The sequence below is a fragment of the Dermacentor silvarum genome, chromosome 10 (assembly GCF_013339745.2).
Source record: "Dermacentor silvarum isolate Dsil-2018 chromosome 10, BIME_Dsil_1.4, whole genome shotgun sequence".
NCBI classification, from domain to species: Eukaryota; Metazoa; Arthropoda; class Arachnida; order Ixodida; family Ixodidae; genus Dermacentor; species Dermacentor silvarum.
Window position 1 is genome coordinate 113,338,039 of NC_051163.1, and position 21,579 is coordinate 113,359,617.

General features: G+C 46.4%; 1 protein-coding gene across 3 annotated transcripts in view; it reads left to right on the top strand.

Annotated features, from left to right (window-relative positions):
• The window catches only part of LOC119466489 (protein kinase C delta type), a 711,485-nt gene that overhangs the window by 301,935 nt on the left and 387,971 nt on the right, over positions 1–21,579 (top strand). For all 3 annotated transcript variants that reach the window (XM_049657504.1, XM_037727002.2, XM_049657505.1), the window contains 2 exons: positions 6,938–7,056; positions 12,343–12,403. In XM_049657504.1, coding sequence (XP_049513461.1) covers positions 6,938–7,056; positions 12,343–12,403 — 180 coding nt within the window. The remainder of the gene's footprint in view (positions 1–6,937; positions 7,057–12,342; positions 12,404–21,579) is intronic.

The window sequence follows — 21,579 nt, forward strand, 5'->3', positions numbered from 1 at the left end:
CGTCTGTGGACTTTGGCATCGCAAGGAGACTCCAAAGCACGCTACGACGCACGACATCGGCCTGTTACATATCACGCTGGTGATCTCGTTTGGCTTTGGACTCCCACAAAGAAGCGCGGCTTGTGCCAAAAGCTGCTGGCAAACTACGATGGACCGTATGTTGTCATCGACAAGATCAGCGAAGTGAACTACACTCTCGCGCGCCTCACGAACACTGGTCGACGCTCTGCTAGGACACAAGTCGCGCTTGTCGCCAGGTTGAAATCATGCACGCCACGACAAGCCAGTTGACTCGCCCAGTGGCCTTTGTCTGCGAGGAGGGGTATGTTGGGTCCAAGCGCGTAAAAGGGACGTGCGGAACAAAAGGAGAGAGCAAGAGAAAAACGACGACTGTGCAGCGGCCATTCCTGCTGTGCGAAGCCTGCTGTTCCTGCTCTCGCACCCCTTATTAAACCCCTTTTCCCATGCTTGTAACAGTATATATATATATATATATATATATATATATATATATATATATATATATACTAATACTAATGTACTAATACACACTAATATATATATATATATATATTAGTGTGGCGGGTCTTTTGCCTCTTCAGCATACAGAGCGTTTGACAAATTCACTGGCCCTGAGGAAACTGATGCCCTGCAGCAATCCTGCTACCATGAAACTTATGGACACTACATGAATTTGTCTTTTAATTATGTCTGTTGCTTCAGAAGTTCTTGTAGCTCTAATTATTGCGCTTTATTTTTCGAAACATATTACTAAACCACATTTTTTAATGCAAGAAGGTAATTAGCTTCTTTGAAGATGCCAAATTGTTGCAAATCGTTGCATAATGACGCAAGACAAGAAAACATCTTTAATTAAATAATACGCGCAGGTTCGTGCGCCATCCAAGAGGACAATGGCGTATTAGTGAGAACAACAAAGACGAAGAGTAATGGCACGTGCATTCGCCGCACGCACTCGTATCATATGTGACCGTTGTAGGTGAACAATATAAGTACGGGAAGCGCCGCTCGAGGAAAAAGCAAAGAAGGCTTCTTGATCGCCTGCTTGTAACGCTGCAGTTATCTAATTTATTTACTTGCCGGGCACAAGTTAGCCCACGATGAAGAGTTATCGTATAATTCCTTGAATCATTCCTTGCAATATTATGACGCAATACAATGTTAAAAATCGCTAATCTGCAAACTCACAAGGACGCTCGAAAGCCAGAAAGACCAGGAAATAAAGCCGGAAAGAGTAGGTATTAAAACGTGACCTTAGCACACGCATTTGCAAGGACACATACACAAGATATCATCGATGATTGAACTTCAGACACAACACACAAGGAGGAACAGTACAGCAAATACAGCCAAGCGAAACACTGTGCTATGGCCCACCTACTTTCTTCAGCAACTTTGGTGTTGCCGATTTATCCTATTTCAGGAACTTGTCTGTATAAACTTGTTTGAAGCAAGTGCCCCTCTGGCGTCATTTCACCTTTACACTTCCAACGAAAGGTGACAGACAAGCGAAATATTTTCTCGAACAGAATGCGTAAAGTTTAACGTGACATTCCAGAAATCCTAAAACGAGTGAAATTTTATAAACCTTACGAAAAGTTCGCCAGAGTTGGCCAGTATGATAACGGCTCATTTACGCACAATATTTAGGCAGTCTGTGGGAAAGGCCAGGCGCTCGAGACATGTTTTGTCGCATTGTGCAGTGTACACGATATTTCACCTAACTTGCGCCAAGGTTTAGGAAATGCTAGGTGTGGTTTAGGGGAATGGAACAAACTCAGTATTGGTGAGTGTCGTTTTGAGCAACTCAAATTATTTTGATGTTGAGAAAAATCATTATTTTCCACAAATTATTTTAGGAAATCTAAATTGATTCATGCAAACCTTTAATAAAAATTACACACTAAGTGCATATCACCCAATACCTATACGAGCTCATAAAGTTGGGGAGCTACATCAAAGGACGACTTCATTTTGAAAATCGTATCTGCCTCTTAAATCCAACGACTGAAATCACCTTCCCACATCACTATATAGTCACCATAAATATCACGACACATTCATAGTCACGATTTTTTAATATTGAAAATATTTTTTGTAACATGTATTTATCTTTTTTCAATAGCCAAACAGTGTGCATGTAGTTATCGAGCTTGCCTATGTTTCTCATTTTACGATTGCGCTCCTTTCTAGAATAATTCTTACAGACTTGTAGCGACATTTTGTGTTACTCTTTCTTCTCCTTCACTTCCCGCCCTATAATTTTCACCAAGATAGCAAGAAAACACTTAGCAGAGGCTTGGGTAGACTGGGAAAGCGTGTCGGAGCCTGTGGCGATGGAGGAGCTCGGTTCGCAGTCAGAAACGCAGACTGGAAGGCACGCAAAACCTAACTTGATACGGGCGTGGGGAAGTGCCTCTGAGGAGTGGCATGATGCATGACTCTATACTGGTGTATAAAACATGGCGAGGCACTGACGGGATCCCTTTGTCGGCCACAGTTACGACGCACAAGCTTAACCTCGAAAACAGGAGTGCAGCGTTGTTTGGACACGGCAAATAAGTAACTGAAGCGCTTAACAGACGACAACAAGGAAGGGGATGCACATAAACACGCCTCTTCCTTGTTCCTGCGTGTTCAGCAGGATTTCGTGTACCAACAGAGCAGGGTTGTTAGAAATCGCAGGGCGAGGCCTTCATCCTGCACTGGACATAAAATTAAGCTGATCGTGATGACGATGATCAACAGGTGAAAAGGGTAACTTACTGTTTGCGAGCGACATAACCGGGACAGGGGACGCTGTTAAGCGGAAAACTTGCTTGAGACTCAGGTTGCATATTTGTGCAAACGTATTTATATGAAATTCTCGTCACTTGTTGATTATTGTCATCAGTGGTGGACTATTAGCAGTAGCTCAGAAAGGATACCAACGCGAAGTACTGGACACCCGCTGTTTACTTCCAACCGAGTTTACTTCAGGCAACCTACGGTGAAGAAAACTCCAGATATATGCCGCATACGAACAAAAAAAAACAAAGACAGCAGCTGTACGAGAGCCGCTTTTTATGTCGTTGTTTAGACAGCCATATATGAAACCGTCTGCTCGTTGCCTTAAAGGCGCACCCTGTGAACGAAGACACATTGGGCATAAAATATAGGAAGCCTAGAAATAACCCCGGTCCTCTGTTTCTCATTCATGTTGTTTTTGCGCCAATGTAAACCTTAGGTCATCAACCGACTATACCAGCAGCACGTTATAGTCACCGCGCTTGCAGCTTGCTAAATGCCACCACAGTTTGCTGGAGGCTGGCTTGTGAGAGAATGGCAGAGACGGCAAGCAGTTGGGAAAGGGCCGCGTAACAGCCGAAGCTATTCTTTAGTGTGCGCTTCCTAATCCAGTATAACCTTTCTAGGGCTCACTTTCACTGCCTGCTTTAGAATGTAGCCAACAGGACGATATATTACCGCAGTATCTAGCGACGATAACCAACATAGTTTATTTGAGTGGGCTCCTATAGGGGATAGCGTGGAGAATATATTTTACAATGGCTATCGTATATGGCGAGGCGACACACTGCTTTTCTTGCTCTTCGCCTTCTCTGGCAGTGCCATTTGGTATTTACACGACTTACCACAATAAAATATTTTTATCTGTGTATACGGTAAATAAAATAAATATAGTATCAATATAAAATAATAATGAAAGGCTTCACGGCAGCGGTGCCTAAATTTTTATTATAGCAATGAAAACTTATCTTTTTTAAGGAGTGGGGAGTCGGGAAGGCTGTAATGCATCTGTGTATGTATGTCCGCTACACGGGCTTGATTTTACTACACTAGGTACATTTTGCCCAAATATGTGAACGAAGGACCGATTTGCAACATGTGATTCAGGACCTTAACCGACAAAGTGTATACAACATATAGGCTTAGGTAACAATAAGCAGAAGAATATGGTAACGTTCAAACGCCTGACACGGAACAGGCTAAAGAGAATAAGAACATGCGATTGGTCGTCATCCTGTAGTAGTGTCTCATGAGTACATATATATAGACTGAGTAATCTAGCACACGCCGGCACTATTATAAGACGTTTGTTCAAAAGAATATAAGCGGGTACGAGAGCATATCGCCCGTACATATTCTCAAATCATGGCTGGCAGCTAAGCGTCTTTAGTTATTCTTCGCTTATTCTAGCTCGAAGCTTAGCGTCCTTCGAGAGAACATTAATTGCTAGTCATATCTCTCTCTTTGTCCTTGTCATTTATTTGTGCTGTTAATATGTTACAATAAGTTACCAAGAAGTCCAATCCAGCTGATATTCTTGTTCAGATAAAGGGGAATAAATACAACTTGGCAGGCTATGTAAGGCGTAAGGTAGATGAGCGGTGATCTATTATAGTTCAGAAGTGCCTGCTAAGCGCAGTCAATTGCGTGATGGATGGTGTGTCGAAAGTAGGAGATTACTAGGCATACGGTGGCGTCAACTGACGTAGGACAGAGGTAATTGGAGATTTCTGGGAGTGGCCATCGTCCGGCAGTGGATGTAAATTTGAATGATTATGCGCGTGAAAAAAATGACGGCAGAACTCATCTCACGATGACTGTCAATGGTACTGCAATTAGCGTTCGCGCAGTGTGGCGACACACGGTTTTTCCTGAAGTCACGTTTATTTACCATCGGTAGTTGTAATTCTGAGACTTCATTGCATCGGCAACATGCGACATACTCTGGTATTGCAGCACTTCGCTAGACCACTCACTTGCCAAGGTCACTCATGAGCATGGTGGCATCGACGAAGACTCTATGACGCGGACGCAGTGACGACGATGGCATGAATACGGCGGCCTGATTATAGTGTAATGACGACAACATGATTAAGATAGAAGGAGATGAAAAAGGAATGACGCCGATGGATGGCCGAGAGTGGTATGACGTCGATGCATGACGACGGTGGGAAGACGTTACTCAAGTGACGACGATGGTTTAAGGACAGTGCAATGAGGACCGCGTTACGATAATAGTACGATATATCGACTGCGTGTGACGTTGACGGCGTGACGAGAATGAGATTTCAAAGTAAGATTGACGACGATGGAAGCATCGCGATGGCATCACGATGACGGTATGGCAACGAATGCATGATGACGATAACATGACAACCGTATCAGGACAATGGGATGACAACGAGTGCATGACAACGACGGCGAGAAGGCGAAGGCATGTCGAGAGTTGGATGACGCAGTTGGAATGACGACGATGACACGACCGCAACGGCATGACGAGAACAATATGACAACGCATGCGTCATCACGACTGTCTGTCGACGACGTAATGAAGACGACGGCACGACAGCGATGGCGGTGGTGGTGAAACTCCGAAAAGGGCCCTGAAGGACATCCGACTGTTCCTGAAGGTGTAGAGGGCACTTGCCACGTCGGAATGGGGAGCCCTAGGCTCTCCGCCGCTTCGCGGGCCTTCTGGACAGCCCAGAGTTGGTCTTGTAGCTCCCTGCTCCTAAGAGCGTCGTCTCACTTGTTCTTGTCGTCCAGATAGGAGACCTGCGTCCCGCAGCCCCGCAGCATGTGTCCCAAGTTCACATGTCCACCACACACTGTGCACAAGTGAATGATCCGTACACACACATACACACACACACACACACACACACACACACACACACACACACACACATGCATCATAGGTTCAAAACAGCTCAAGTAGTCAAAGATTGCTAGTCGCAATAAAAGAAGGAAATTGGGCTATTTGACTTGTTAATGAAGAGCAGCACAGGCTGGAGAGCAAGGACACCATGAAGTAGTGGTTCTCTGCGTGCTGTCCACTTACTGCGACAAGGAACACCCAAAAGTGTACCGTGTGTCCCAGCTAACGTTAGCCAAGCTGTTAAAACAAATAAATATTTTAAAAAACATGCTGCTAGACACGATTTTAAGACTTACGGCGTTCTGTCTTAGACCTCTGGCAACCGAACACACTAGTTTTTAAAATCTTATCTAACACCGTGTTTTTTAAATGTTATTTTTTCTTTCGGCAGCTTGGCTAACGTTAGCTGGGACATCCTATACACACAGGTAACACTGGACGTCGTACACAAAAGTGCTCTATACGAATAAGTGTCTATCTCGGAATCTATACATTATGGAGATTCGCATATCGCATTCCAATCTGGACATAAGTTATATTTCATTAAAGAAATTTTCATCTTTCTTCTTTTATTTCTCACGGTGTATGAAGTTTTTGTCATTTAGCAGCTCTTACGTGCCAAATCCTGACTGGGAGCTCACCACTGTCGCTGAAAGGAAAAGTGTACAATAATTGCATTCTACCGGTGCTAACATATGGGGCAGAAACTTGGAGGTTAACAAAAAAGATCGAGGACAAGTTAAGGACCGCACAAAGAGCGATGGAACGAAAAATGTTTGGCCTGACGTTGAGAGACAGGAAGAGAGTGGTGTGGATCAGAGAGGAAACAAGGATAACCTATATTCTAGTTGACATTAGGCAGAAAAAAATGGAGCTGGGCCGGCCATATAATGCGTAGGATGAATAACCGGTGCACCATTAGAGTTACAGAATGGATATCCAGGAGAAGGGAAGTGCAGTCGAGGACGGCAGAAAACCAGGTGGGCTGATGAAGTTAGGAAATTTGCAGGCGCAAGTTGGAATCAGCTAGCGCAAGACAGGGGTAATTGAAGATCACAGGGAGAGGTCTTAGTCCTGCAGTGGACATAGAGATAGGCTGATGATGATTATGATGATGATGATGACATGACTCCTGATTACTGTTCCTACTGTGTGAGCGCTGCTTGGAAAGAGCCTCGGCCATCTGTGGCATCTTTTTTCTAGAACCTATGGCACGAAGTAAATGACATGTGCGCTTTCATTCCTGCCCAGGTTCCCTGATGCACATCCTGGTGATGGATCGTCCGAACCGGCATCTGGCCGATCTGCTGCTAAGTGCCCAAGTGCTGGCCGACAAGTGTCGCGACGGAGAGGACGTCGTCAACGTTTGGGTGAGCGTGTTGGCGTGTCACGATAGCTGGAGCCGGCAAGGAATATTAATGAAGGATTACTTTTCAAGCCAAGCTTTTATTGGCTCACTTGTGTTGGGTTTGGTGCACGCGGAAAACTATCATCATCAGCATTGGCTCGAGCGTCGTCGTCTTCTTCCACAGCTGGCTACGTTGCCGCTCATCATTCGAACGTAGAATTTCACTTTTCTGTCGTAGTAATCGGGAGGCCGCGCTTACGGGGCTATGAGCCATTCATTGTCTTATGTAACGGACAGATTCACTTTTGCAACCAATTTAATTTCGAATAATCGCAATCGGCAATGGCGGGCGAATGCTGCTAACCACGCCGCCGGAAAAACTCGAGACTTCGAACGCAAGCGACAACAGCGACGAGCAAAGAATCGTACAACGCAACGGAAGGAAAAGTTGAACGAAAGGGAAAGAAAGAAACGAAAGTAAAAGGAAAGAGAAGGACAAGTATTACGAAAGGCAACGAAAAGTAGTATGAAAGGGAAGGAAAAGTAGTAGGTCAAGTACACATACGACAAGATTCGCTTACCGCAATTTTCTCGACAGAAAAAGGGCTGGTGATTTTTTTAGATGCGAGAGAACATTATGATCGAGGCAGTGTCCGTTCTGCGGCGTCCTCACCCATACTGCGCATGCGCAACTCTCCCTCCTTCTCCTCTCCTACGCAGGTGCGCACTCTCCTCCTCCCCTCTCCCCCTCTCCGCCACAGTGCGGCGCTGCAAATCGTTGCGTATAACTCTCTCTCTCAGTCTCTCTCTGAGGGTACGCCGGTAGGCGGCGCAAGTGTCGCGGCGCAGTATAAAGCGCGCGTTCGCTGTGCTTCCGTCATTCTCTCTCTGTGCAACGATGTGCGAAACGCCATGAACAACGTCAACGTCGGCGCTAGTCGCATCGGCAGCGCCACCACCGCGGAGCAGAGGAAGGCTCGGGAAGCCGAACGTAAACATCAGCGTCGACAAGCGGTCCCCGAACTTCGGGCCAGGGAAGCCGAACGTAAACGTCAACGTCGGCAGGAAACTTCTACGGAAGCAACACGAGCTCGGCACGCCGAAGTGGAACGTCAGCGTTATCAAGCCGACTCCGAACTCCGGGCTCGGAAAGTCTAAGCGCAACGGCAGCGTCGAGCGGCAGCTCCCGATCCCGAAGCGACGAGGCAACGCGAGTCTGCGGCCAGAGCAGCAACACGTTCGAGGTCATTACAACGCCCGGGCTTCGACGGTGCTCACGCGCGGTTCAAGCGCGACTTCCTCGATCGGAGCTTCGGGCACAGCTGCAACGTGTGCGACCGGCTTTGGTTCCACAACAACCTCAGCAAGGTCGGGAGCGTCCAGAACGAACGTCAGCGTCTACCATGGACCTCTTGCGTTTTCATCAGGTAACCACCATCAGGGGAACGTGCATAGACCTCGTCTTCGCAAATGTCAAACTCGACCCTCTGCAGCAAGACCCATTGACGCTACACTTCACCGACCACAAAGCCATCGTCTTCAAGATACTGCGCACACCGACACTAGGAATCACGTACGATCTCTAAATAAAGACGCAACAACCCCGTACAAACGTCTCCTCTCTTCTCAATACATTCTCTCACTCTAACTTTCATTGGGTTGTGTTGCCAAGTGAAACGAAACGGAAACTCGATGCGCACCCCCCGCGATGCTTTCGCATCCCACCATGGTTGCCCGTAGGGTGAGATGATGTGATTTTTTTTTTTACTGAAAACTTCTCGATGTTAGTCTGTGAATTCTCTGCCCTCTCTACCTCACAGATTGAAATAAGCCGTTTAGCATTTTATCATTGTCTGTGAATAAACAAGCAACCGGCAAGATAGCGCAAGCTGTAATGAGCCATCCAGCGCCGACAATCTTCAGAGATATTGTGGATTCCTCCCGGTTAAGATATACGGAACACGTGGAAAGAAAAATAAACATTTGCCTTACGATAGGCAAGATGCGGCTTTTACGTTTATTCTTAACCTCACAAAGCTTGATCTATTACTTTTGATACTTTGAGTTTATACATCAGAAGTCTCACTTATAGTAGCGTTTTTTGACAGGCTGGAGGGAAGTTGCAGTTGTGGATCTGTGAAAAAAAAACAACAACCTAGGTTGTTTGTTGCTGTATCAGTAATTTATAATTGACAATTTATTTTATTATAGTGCTTTGTGTGTGCGTGCGTGCTTAAGTGCGAATGTAGCCTTCATGGCCAGTATTAAAGAACATCAAATTGTTGAAGTTTGCTTGATGTGTAATGGTGTTTGAGCGTCGTGGGATTAAGTACAACCGCCGAAAATCACTGGTGGGGCTGCTGGTGTTCGCCGTAACACAGTTGTCATTTTTTGCATATTACCTGTTTGTCTGTTATTCATAAAATTATTAAATATTTTCTCTTGCGGTAGACCACATCGTGAAGAGAAAAGGAACCGAGGTATTAAGTTGGTGAGAGGAAAATGCGGATGCGATGAAAAGTAATAATAGGGTCCTAAACTAATTAAAGCAGTGTAGGTTTTTTAAATAAATTAATCGCTGCTGAGGCACAGTCTCTGCGTATGAAGGGACAAAGTCGTTCGTTACCAAAGAACAATCCATCCATTAAAGCAAGCACATCATAATCTACAAACTCTTCAAACTAATCAAACACGCAAAAATAAAGTCTACAAAAAAAAATGTCAACGTCAGAAGGTTCCTACAGCTTCATGGTCTGCACTGGAGCTGCAAGATGGACTAGAGGTGGCTACCGTTGCGGCGCTCGGAGTGGAGTAGTGGCGCCGCAGTCGGGCACCGCCGAAGGAAAATTCTGGTTGCCCGCAGGCGAACACCATAGATCCAGTGGTGCAGGAGGAAGTCCGGTGTTGACGTGGGGAACATGGGCAGGTAGCCTTGACACGGTGGAGGTCTCCACGCTGGGCACGCAAGTCCAATGGCTTCACCTCTGCTCCCGGTGCAATAGCTTCCTTTCTCCGACGTCGCTCGGTGCCTTTCTGCGAGCGCCTCTGGAAGGCGCATTGGTCTAGTAGGAGGCACGAAGCATGAGCCCGACTCTCAAGGACTTCACTCCGGCGCCGGGAGCATTGTCGAACACTTCCTCCCCGCTCGCTTCCCCTTCTCCGCCTCACCAGGATTATTTTTCTTTTTTTTCTCATTCTGCACTGCCACTCATTGGCTGAGCGCTTCAAGTTTTGATTTCACGCCTCGTGCTACCATCGTTCTAGTCGTCTTCAAATTATTTCTTCGGTGCACTCGTGCAACCACGGCAGCGTCTCGACGTCATCTTGGCAAGGCTGGCCCATTCCGCTCACAGCATTCGCGCACTTCGCACACAACAGCCGCCTATCCAAAAAAGTTTAACATAAAGGTGGGATCGAAAGGGTGGCCGCGTTTTTAAATTCATCCTTTCACCAGGCTGCTAATTCAACCAATTTCTATCCACAATGCTGACATGCCGCAAAACTTAAGGACAATTCCTGGCCTTTCATTGTTCCGTTTGTTGCTTGCAGTTGTTTAGCGTTTTTTATAGCATAGTGGAATGAGGTCAAGCGCGTTGATGCTGTGATGTTTACTACAATTAGTAAAAGTAATGCAGCATCGGGTGCGCTTGATTCTATTTCTGTTTAAAAAAAAGGAGATGTCAAATTTTTTGGTGCAGTTTCTGAATCACGGCTGCCATCCGTTTTGTCACTCTAATTTTCTATGCACCGGTGTTTTCTTTCTCTCGATACTTTCCTTTCATTCCGTTATTTTCTTCTACCAATGCTTCTCTCTTGTAATGTATTTTGGTTCGTGTAAGTGTTGTTTTATTTACTACATGCTGGCACTTCTGATCTTGTCCAATAATTTTTGTGTGTGTGTGTTTGATCTTTGTTTTCTTGAAATGAGGTCTCCTTTTTCCTGAGTAGCATGGTCGGATTGGTTTAGCCGTCTACGTTTACTGCACTGCGATAATCACTTTGCAAGGGGTTCCAGTCTATTTCGTCCCAGCTGCAGAGTAGAATCCATGACGCGGGCTTTTTTTTTTTTTTTTTGATGATTCGACGTCCCAGGGAAACAAAATAATGAGTCAGCTCTGACTGAGCCGCACCTATGCGTTGTTAAGAACCATCTTAAAACACGTCTTCGTCACTTTGTCTGCGGTTATGTTGGTAACATGACCAAATTTAAATATAACACCCTATCAGGTTGCGATTCGTTCATGCAACCTTGCTGCAACATCCTACCTGATTCCCATACATTCTTTTTGGTGAGGATAGTAGAAGTGATGTACAACTTTATGATTGTTCATGTCAAAACGGCGGTTTCAATGTCTGCAGTTGCCCGCAGATTCCTTGATAACGCCTGGGTTACCAATTTTCACTGAGAGCGATTAGGCATTGCCGTTCACGGGGTATCTAATTAACGGATACTATAGATGTTACATCTTCTGATACGTAGTTTATAAAAAGCACGCAAAACTATTTATGCGTCAAAAGAAAAACTATCTTCCACTTGAGAGTTGCTCCAAGGTGCAAAAGAAACCCATGCAGGTTTCTTTGAATGAAAGGCTTGCCTCTGAAGGAAATTCGTCTTGGGGAGGGGTCGCTCCCCGGGCCAGTGCCTTTCCAGGGTGGTGGCTTCACCATGAGGACTAACCAGAAGACTGATGGTAAAGCCAGCCCCAATGTTATTTGAACGTCCCACTATTTTAACCGTAGCTGCTTGCATAAAATGGTGTCGGCAGGAAGATAAAATTTGTGAATGCATTATCATCTCAAACGAGTATGTTCACGCAACACGAAAAGGTTTACGATGAGTTGTGGTTAAACAGAGCACCACGAACTGTCGCTACCGAAGCTGCGGCTATCTTTCATGTCTCGGGTATTCAGTAAATCGTAATTAATATAAAGAAAAACCATAATTTTGTGTTTGTTTCCGGGAATATTGTACGTCGAGACGTCTATCCCCAATTGGTCACTGACTCAACATCTCGCTTAAATATACTTAGCCTGTGCCACGCTACTTTGGATATGAAACGATACCGTAATCTTTTATACGTGTTTATACGTGTTAGTTATAGCGTGTTTCTGCGAAGCTTCATAACGAGAAGCACAGCTTATATTGTGTAGTGTTTGCGAAGCAGCAAGTGGTGCTTTCAAAGCGAACGGAGTCGCACGACTTGTTCACGTTGTTCCGGAAGTCACCACACGGTGGCGATGCGAGCCCGCGTTTCTCCCAACCGAGTACCTCGCCCTTTACTCTCTCCCCCGTCTATTTCTGTTGCAGCTCAAGCTCCGACCCAGCGGAAAACTCAATGTCCAGGTTCGCCGCTTCCGTGAGGGAGAAGGTACGCACACACTTTTATTTACAAAAATATGATTCAGAAATGAATAAATGAACACAACGTCAGGCGAATCACAATCACCATTTGCTTGTTGACTATTTTTAATTATACTTAATGCAGAAAATTCTCCTTCTAACTAAGGCTTCCAGCTTCATTCCTCGCGTGTCAATAGAAACTACTTTAACTTGTGGTTTCCCTATTTCAGCAATACAAAAAATAGTTTGTCATCGCGGATCTCGTTCGTAGGATCCAATTCACAGAACATCTCGTTCCTAAAGAGTAGTCTGACAGTGTCATGGCCTCCTCACTGATATATCGTTGGTGTCACCGAGTACTAGGTGATACTTCATCTCACCAAGTGATGTAGCGTAAGAACTGAATAGTGATGACCAACCCCGTCCTATTTGTGTAGGGTCTCTCTAAAATACATAATAAACTAAATTCATGTGCAATACAATTCAATACTACTTTGCACTCTGTCACTACTATCCGTGGTGATGATGATGACGACAATGATGATGTTGATTTGTTGGCATCCCCTTGAAACGGGGCGGTGTCAAATAGTCACCTAGCCTGCTTGAGTTATACATACATGAATAGCTCAAACAAATGCTAGAATGAAACATCTATAGAATACATGTATGCTATAGATGCGTTTCATTCTAGCATTTTGCATAGATCTCCTTAATATTTTTTTTGTCTTCCTCGATACTGCTCTATCTACCTTGTACCTCTATGAATGCCTGCAACAGGTCCGGTCGTACCAATCTCTTCCCTGTTCTTTGGGATGAAACAGGTGCCGTCTGGTAGACACTGGCTGAACTACGCACAGTATCGACGGCGCGTCGTGTCGTGCCTTAGTACTACGCGTTCACTGTCGCGTACAGCGTGGATATTCTCTAAAGACTATTTGTTCCGGTTTGTAGCACAGTCGTAAATGTGACGGCATTTTTTGTCGTATACAGAAGCAATGGTTTTGCACTGCAGTCTTTGCGCTGCAATAAGGCCACTGGCCGCACCTGTCTGGCGCACGATATTGTCGTCGCACCCTCCGTCTACCAACAAATCATTTCAATCTTATGTGCCGCCTAATTTCTCAAGCGCACGTTGCAAATATGCGAGCTGGTCGCAGAAAGACGTGAATGCAGAGCTTAAGCGGCTTTCTGTCGTGATTTGTCGGAGATCCCGCAACATTTGCAATACACAAACATGCAGTGGGGTGTTGATTAGCCAGCAGTGATTACCAGCAGTCAACTGTAGTTGACAGTTACGTAATGCGACCTTCAGATTTGTAGAGAACTGTTATTAAATTCCAACTGTCGGGTGGATACTTACGTAGAGATTATAGATGTAGTGTTATTATTGTCACGAGCAATGGCAAAGACAAAGACATTGTAGTGGGCTGGTCAGAGGCTCTCTTGTCGGACTGAAAACCTGCTGGAACCTGTGCGCTCTGTGCAGTCTTGACTAGGCAAGCGCTAGCCGTTCACGGTTAATTAATACTCCCCGTAACATCTTTTTGGTGGAGGTTGCGGGCTCTATTCCACCCGGCCCTGGATCTTCGGAGCGGACGCCACGTTTCTCCCGCTCCATGGCCGAAGACAGTACGCAGTCATCGCAGCCCGCGCCTGCGGCGCCGCCGACCGTGGTCCTTTCGCAGCCTCTCGACCCCGGCACGTTTTGCGGCACGGACAACAAAGTCGACGATTGGCTCCATTGTACGAGCGCGTCAGCAAGCACCACAGGTGGATGAGACTCTAATGCTTGCCAACGTCATTTTCTACCTACGGGGCACGGCTCGGGTGTGGTTTAACACGCACGAAGAACTTACAAGTTGGGACCTATGCAAGGAGAAGATGCGTGCCTGTTTGGCCGATCGGCCGCGCGCCAAATGACAGCCCGGCACGACTCGCGGCCAGAGCTCAGACGTCCACGGAGTCGTACGTCGCATACATTCAAGACGTACTAGCCTTGTGCCGTACCATTGACAAAGACATGCCAGAGACGGACAAGGTTGGCCACGTGTTGAAAGGCATAGCTGACGATGCCTTCACACCTCATGTGTAAGAACTGCACCACGGTTGACTCCATTATCACTGAATGCCGGCGGTTTGAACAAGCCAAAAGCAGGCGCATTACTCAGCGCTTTAACAGACTCCCGAATACAGCTGCGACATCGTCGTGCGATGATCCCGTGACGCCCCTCCGTTCTCGCCGCCTAACTGATAAGCCGCCTGATAAGCGGATGGAGCCATGGCTTCGAGCTCCTGGCGGCCAGGATTGTCCGCCAGGAGCTCGAAGCCATGGCTCCAGCCGCTTATCAGGCACCTGCTCACGACCATTTGGCGACAATATCTCTCATTCAGGCCGTCGTACGTCAGGAGGTTGCCAATATGGGCGTCGTATTTCCACAAGCCCCCAGTTACGTCCCTCCGCCCATGTGCGCTTCCGGTCCTCCCACTGAACACCACACCGCCCCAATTGTTGCTGCTGCCGCTTCCGCTCCCCGGTTCGCACCCCGCTACCACAACCCTTCGAGTGGAGGACACCTGACGACCGACCAATCTGTTTTTCTTGCTCTCGTGTCGGCCATATTTCACGCCACTGCCGCAATCGTCGGAATTACCGACCAAGTTTCCCCGGTGACCGCCGCCAAGATCGTGGCCCGTACTACAGCACATCTTTTCTTGACGACCAACTCCCGGCCCGTGATCCTCACCGTCTTTCTTTGCGCTCAGAATCGACCTACGCCGATATTGCCGCACAAGGACACTGGTCCAGCCGATCGCCGTCACCTCAGAGTCGCCAGTCGCGTCCCCTCAACGCCGTCGCTCTCCTTCTCCGGCTTCCTCTGGACACCACCCGGGAACTAGCCAGTGCAGCTCCGAGGTGAGGCTGCATTGACGACAAGGACCGCAAAACCTCTATCGACCCCTACTTCTAGACGCAATTTGCTCGGTGTTCTCGTCGACGGCGTGCCCGTTACTGCTCTCATCGATACTGGCGCCCACATATCTGTTATGAGTTCTACGCTCCGACGCCGCCTACGCAAAGTGCTGACACCTGCCCTCTCTCCTACTGTGCGAGTAGCTGACGGCACCCGAACACCTGTTCTTGGTATGTGCACTGCCCCGTTACTGTTGCCGGCCACCACACTTCAGTTCTCTTCGCCGTTCTCGACGCTTGCCCACATGATGTCATTCTTGGCATTGACTTCTTGAGCGCCCACTCTGCCCTCATCGATTGTTCTTCTGACATTTTGCGGCTCGAACTGCCATTGTGTCCTGATGACACCGCATCAAGTAACGCTCGCCTACGTTCCCTGCAGTTTCTACGACTACCCGCGCAGGCTGCTACCTACGTCCTTATGTCACCGTTTCCCCCAGTCCCGATGTGAATATGTGGCCGCTCCCCTCACAGATCTGATCCTTTCGCGCAACATCGCACTTCCCCATACCGTAGTGCTTATTACCAACAACAAAACGTTGCTTCCAGTCCTCAACTTTTCTACCTCGACCCATGTTCTTCCTGGAGGAATTTCACTAGCCGAACTGTCACCTTTGGAAATGTATTGTTTCTGCATTCGCTGCTGACGCTGAGACCGCGACGCAACCTGCCATACCGGCGCCAACCCAGGCACTTCTGGACAAAATGATATCCCCCGACCTCCTACCTTCCCAAAGTGCAGCACTCCGTGGTGTCCTATTTTCGTACCTACGTATTTGATGTTGCGAACAGTCCACTAGGACGTACACATGTAGTGGCCCACCGCATCGACACTGGAGACGCCAGCCCCCTTCACAAGCGCCCTTACCGATGTCTCACTCTGAGCGCGAAGTCATCCAAAAGGAGGTAGAGAAAATGCTTGATAAAGATGTTATAGAGCCTTCCTCTAGCCCTTGGGCATCCCCTGTAGTGCTTGTGAAAAAGAACGACAACAGCTGGCGGTTCTGCGGCGATTATCGCCATCTCAATCGGGTAATGAAGAAGGATGTGTATCCTCTCCCACGAATTGATGATGCGCTCGACTGCCTCCATGGTGCCAAATATTTCTCGTCGCTAGATCTCCGCTCGGGATACTGGCAAATTGCCGTCGATGACCGCGACCGCGAGAAGACCACATTCATCACACCCGACGGCCTCTACCAATTTAAGGTTATGCCTTTTGGGTTGTGTAATGCTCCTGCAACTTTGAACGCATGATGGACACTCTCCTACGCGGTCTGAAATTGTCGACCTGTCTTTGTTATCTGGACGACGTCATCGTTTTCTCGCCCGCTTTGACAGCCACCTCCCTCGTCTGCCGGCCATTCTCGACATCTCTTCGCCGGGCTGGCCTCCAGCTCAATTCGTCTAAGTGTACATTTGGGCGCCGCCAGATCAATTACTTGGACACTTAGTCGACGCTACTGGTGTCCAACCAGACCCTGACAAGGTCCGTGCCGTCCGCGAGTTCCCAGTTCCACGGTCCACTCAAGAAGTGCGCAGCTTTCTTGGGCTCTGCTCCTACTTTCGCCGCTTTGTTCTCAACTTCGCGGACATTGGTCCCCTCATGGACCTAATCAAAAGGATGCGGCTTTTTCTTGGGGCGCGGACCAAGCGTCTTCCTTTGCGTCTATCGCAGAAACGAGACGAGACAGCTGCGTTCGATGCGAACGAAATCAAGATTCTTCTTTTTATTGCGATAGCAATTATATGGACACTCAAAAGCAGATTTCTGCCGTCGGCGTCGCCGTCGCCGTCGCCGTCGCCGTGAGGTTCCGTATGACGTCAATGGAGATGAAATCGTCGCCGCGCGCCGAACGCTGTATTCTTTTCTTTATTGCTTTTCTTAGCGCGCGCGCCTTTGGAGCCCGCCGTCTTCTTCTTTCTCGTCTTGTCCACTCTCATGAGTTTCAATAGCTTCCGGCCGCGAAAAGTTTCCTTCTCATCAGTGGAAGCAACCTTCGAGTGTGTATAGGTGTTGAACAGGTCTCCGAACGAGTTTTCCTTTGGATTTTAAGAGACAGGAGCATGGTTTCCCGTCGACTCCAGAATATACTTCAATGACCTTAGCCAGGTTCCAGAAGGATCTAGGAGCACGTGCACCGATCAAAACGATATCTCCTTGGTTCAATGTCATTTCTTGCTTTCTTGCGTTACACTGCTCTCTCAGTTCTTTCAGATATTCCTTGTTCCATCTCTTCCACCAATCTTTCGTAATTTTTTGCTTATTTCTCCACATTTCTTCTATGCTGATCTTTTTTTCACTTTCTGTACTGTCTTTGATTCTATGTTTCCACCTATTATATCAGCCGGCACAATAGGTAGAGGTTCATCTGGTTCGCTGTATACATAGGTCAACGGTCTGTTATTAGGGCAGCTTCAACTTCAGTTGTTAGTGTTTGCATCTCTTCTCTTGATAACAGTCTTTTCCCAATAACTTTCCTCATTGTTGATTTCATGCTTCGTACCATTCTTTCATAAAAGCCTCCCCACCAAGGCGCTTGTTCTGCGATGTACTTCCATTTGATTTGATCCCCTTGGCTTGCTCTTTTGGAGACTTCTTTCTGTAGTTCCTTTATCATACGGTTGATGTCTCTGTTGGCCTTCTTGAACGTCCTTGCGTTGTCACTATAAATGATGCAACATAGCCCTCGTCTCGCAGTAAATCTTCGGAATGCATGTAAGAATGCTTCGTGTCGTGTTGTCCACAACTTCGAGATGTACAGCTCGTGTGGTAGCACATACAAATATTGCAACATACTGTGTTGTAGTACCTTTCATCACGTCCTTTACAAGTAACGGACCCGCGAAATCCACTCCGATCACTTCAAATGGTTGTCGCTCGTTGACTCTGTCAGCAGGAAGTGGTGCTGTTTCTTGGTGTAGTGGTCTAGCGTCAAATCGTTGGCACTTTAGACATCCATGAATTATCTTCTTCACGAGCTGTCTTCCTTGTATTATCCAGTACTTAGTTCGAAGCTGTGATAATGTGACGCTTATTCCTCCGTGCAGCGTGAGCTGATGGATATGGCGTACCAGTAGCTTTGTACCAGCCGTCCACTTTGGCAGCACAATAGGATGCCTTTCGTTGTATGATAATCCACTTTGAAGTAGCCGACCTTTGTGTCTTATCAGACATTGATCGTCTTCAAAGACTTCCGTACCATGAAGAAAGATCCTTGTTGTCTTCGTAGGAATGCTCTTGCTCTGTACTATGTTTTCTCGTATATGTTTGTTCTAGCTTGATTATTGTCGTCTCAGCATTCTTCAGTTCCTCAAAACTCAGATCTCCGCTGATCGGTCTCTTTTTTCGTATATTCCGGATATACCTGAGAACCCAAGCTGTGACTCTGAGTAAGCGTATGTATGTGCCATACTTCTCCGCGTCAATCACTGCCGTATTTGAGGTGCATGTGTTAATCGCATAACTTTCACCATGCTCGTGTCGTCTTCTGCTTCTGTTTGTTCTGTATTTTTCTTTTTCAGAACTGACCATTTTGGACCATGCCACCATAGCTCTGAGTTTCAGACGCTCTGCGCTTACACCTCTAGTCATCAAATCAGCTGGGTTTTCTTCACTTGCAACGTAATTCCACTCTGACAGTTTCGTTTTTTCCTTTATCTCCTTCACTCTGTTTTCGACAAAATTGTCTCGTTTTTTTCTTTCCGCGTAACCAACTGAGAACAATGGTCGAGTCTGTCCAATATCTCGTTTCGTTGAGTTTTCTTACAAATCCTCTTCTGATATATTCAGAGAGGCGTGCAGATAACGTCGCAGCCATTAGCTCGAGTCTTGGCAAAGACATTTCTTTCATTGGAGCTATTCGTCCTTTTGCTATGAGTAGCTCAGACTGTTTTTGGTTTTCGTAGGTATTTATCAAGTAGGCTGCTGTTCCGTAAGCGTACGGGCTTGCATCAGAAAACAAATGAAGATCCGTGTGAAGAGGCTGGCTGCCTTGGTTAATATCAAACCATCTAGGTATGCTGAAGTCATGTATTAATCGTAGCTCTTGAATCCAGTTCCTCCACGCCGTTTCATCTTCTGGTAGTGGGTCGTCCCAAGATGTCCCCTTCCTCCACATGTTTTGTATTTGTCGCTTAGCTGTCACTGTGAATGGAGTTAAGACGCCTAGAGGATCGTATATTCTTGCTGTTAGCTGTAGCATTTGCCTCTTAGTAATTGGACTGCTCGTATCGATGTCCTTTGTGTCAAAAGATGGGAGGTACAATCTATCTTCCTCGTAATTCCATCTGATGCCAAGTACCTTTATCTGGGTTGAGGTTTCCATGCCTGTGTTTTCCTCTTGTATGTCTATAGTTCGCTGTAATCCAGGCTCATTAGTTTTGAACTTTCTGAGTGTCATTGACGCCTCTTGAAAAATGTATTTTGTCTCTTTATAAAGTTTTTCGGCTTCTTCGGATAAGTTGGCTCCCAGTATCACGTCGTCGACGTAAATGTTGTTCTTCAACTGCTTAATCGTTTCCGGAAAGTTATCTTCCAACTTGCTTAGGTGGTTTCGTATAGTTGCTGCAAGTAAGAAAGTACTCGGAGCTGTCCCAAACGTGACTCTTGATATTCTCCATGTCACGACTTTTGCGTTGCTACCGCTTGGAATTCTGTCCCACCAAAGAAAACGCAATGCGTCTCTATCTTCTTCGTGTATTGAAATCTGCAGAAATGCTTTCTCTATATCAGCTGTCATTGCTATGTGATGGTGTCGGAAGTTCATCAGCATATGCACCAGATCACAATTGAGATTCGGTCCTGTTTCGAGGTTATCGTTTAAAGAAAACCCTTTTGTCGACGATGAAGATGCATCAAATACAATTCTTATCTTTGTGATTTGTCGATCTACCCTTATCACTGCCTGATGCGGCATGTAGTAGCAGTGTGTCATCAGTCTACTTTTTCTGTCGACCACTTCTGCTACTCCACTATTTAAATAATCTCTGATAGCACTGTCATAGCGCCGGAGTATGCTTTCGTCCTTCTGTAGCCGTCGAGTGAGTTGTCGTAATCTGTTCATAGCTACGCTCTTGTTTTCATCAGTTCCACGTTATCTTTCCATGGAAGTCTGACAGAATATCGCTTCTCTTCAAATTTTAAGTGCCTCTTGAAGTGCTGAATCACTGCCTCTTCTCTCCCGGATTCTTTCTCAGGGCACTTTATGCCTAGATTTTCAATACCCTTGAAATGGCTGAGCTTGTCTGTATCTCAGAGTTATCCACGTTGACGTTAAGTACCATTACGGTTGACTTCTCCATTATTGTTGCTGATATCCTAGCATGACCCTGTTGTGTCCAGCCGAATATGGTTTCTGCTGCTGTCAAGCTTTCTTCTAGTCTTCGGATCCCACCTGTCATTACTTGCCAATACTGGTCTGATCCAATAAGTATTCCAATTTCTATGCATGATGTGCCTTTACATGAAACGTCAGCCAGCTTGAATCCGTCCTTTTCATACTTCTTTTGCAGTGAAATAGGCAGGAACGGTAATCTTTCTTTTGAAATTATGTCTAAGTGAACTTGCTTCCACTTCTTCACTACTGGAGGTACTTTTCAGTTTAACTTCAACTGAATTCATGACTCTTTCATTTTGACCTCCTCCGAATGAGCCTATCGTGAGCCTTTCTTTTCCTTTAACCTTACAGCCGAGTTTCTCAGATAGGCTTTTCAGTATGAATGATCTTTGGCTGCCAGTATCCAGTAGAACACGACAATAACATGACTGCCTTCTACCTTCTGCTAATGCAACTGCAGTCTGCAGAAATACACTTGATGAGTTGTTCGTAAACTGGCATGTAGATGTTTTCTCTTCTTGATTTTCACTTTCACCAAGAGTAGATGTTGTACACTGTGCTGTCAGTTCTTTGCTTGGCACATAGACGTCGCATGCCATTTTCGACATATTTGCACCTAATGTTTGCCTTACATATTTTAGCAGTATGGCGAGGCCTGGTACAGCGGAAACATCTGTTTGCCTCTCTGACTTCATTTTCTTGTCTTCATAAGGCATTGTTTTCCTACAATCATCAGTATAATGAGTTGTATTGTCGCAAAATATGCAAAACTTTGCAGCTGTACTTTGAAAATTAACAGTTCTTGTATGCTGCTTACTCTCAGCCCTGTGGCGGTAGCTTTCTCTCCTTTCTGTTGACAAGTCCTCTCTGCACTCTACTTGATCTTCGATGTAT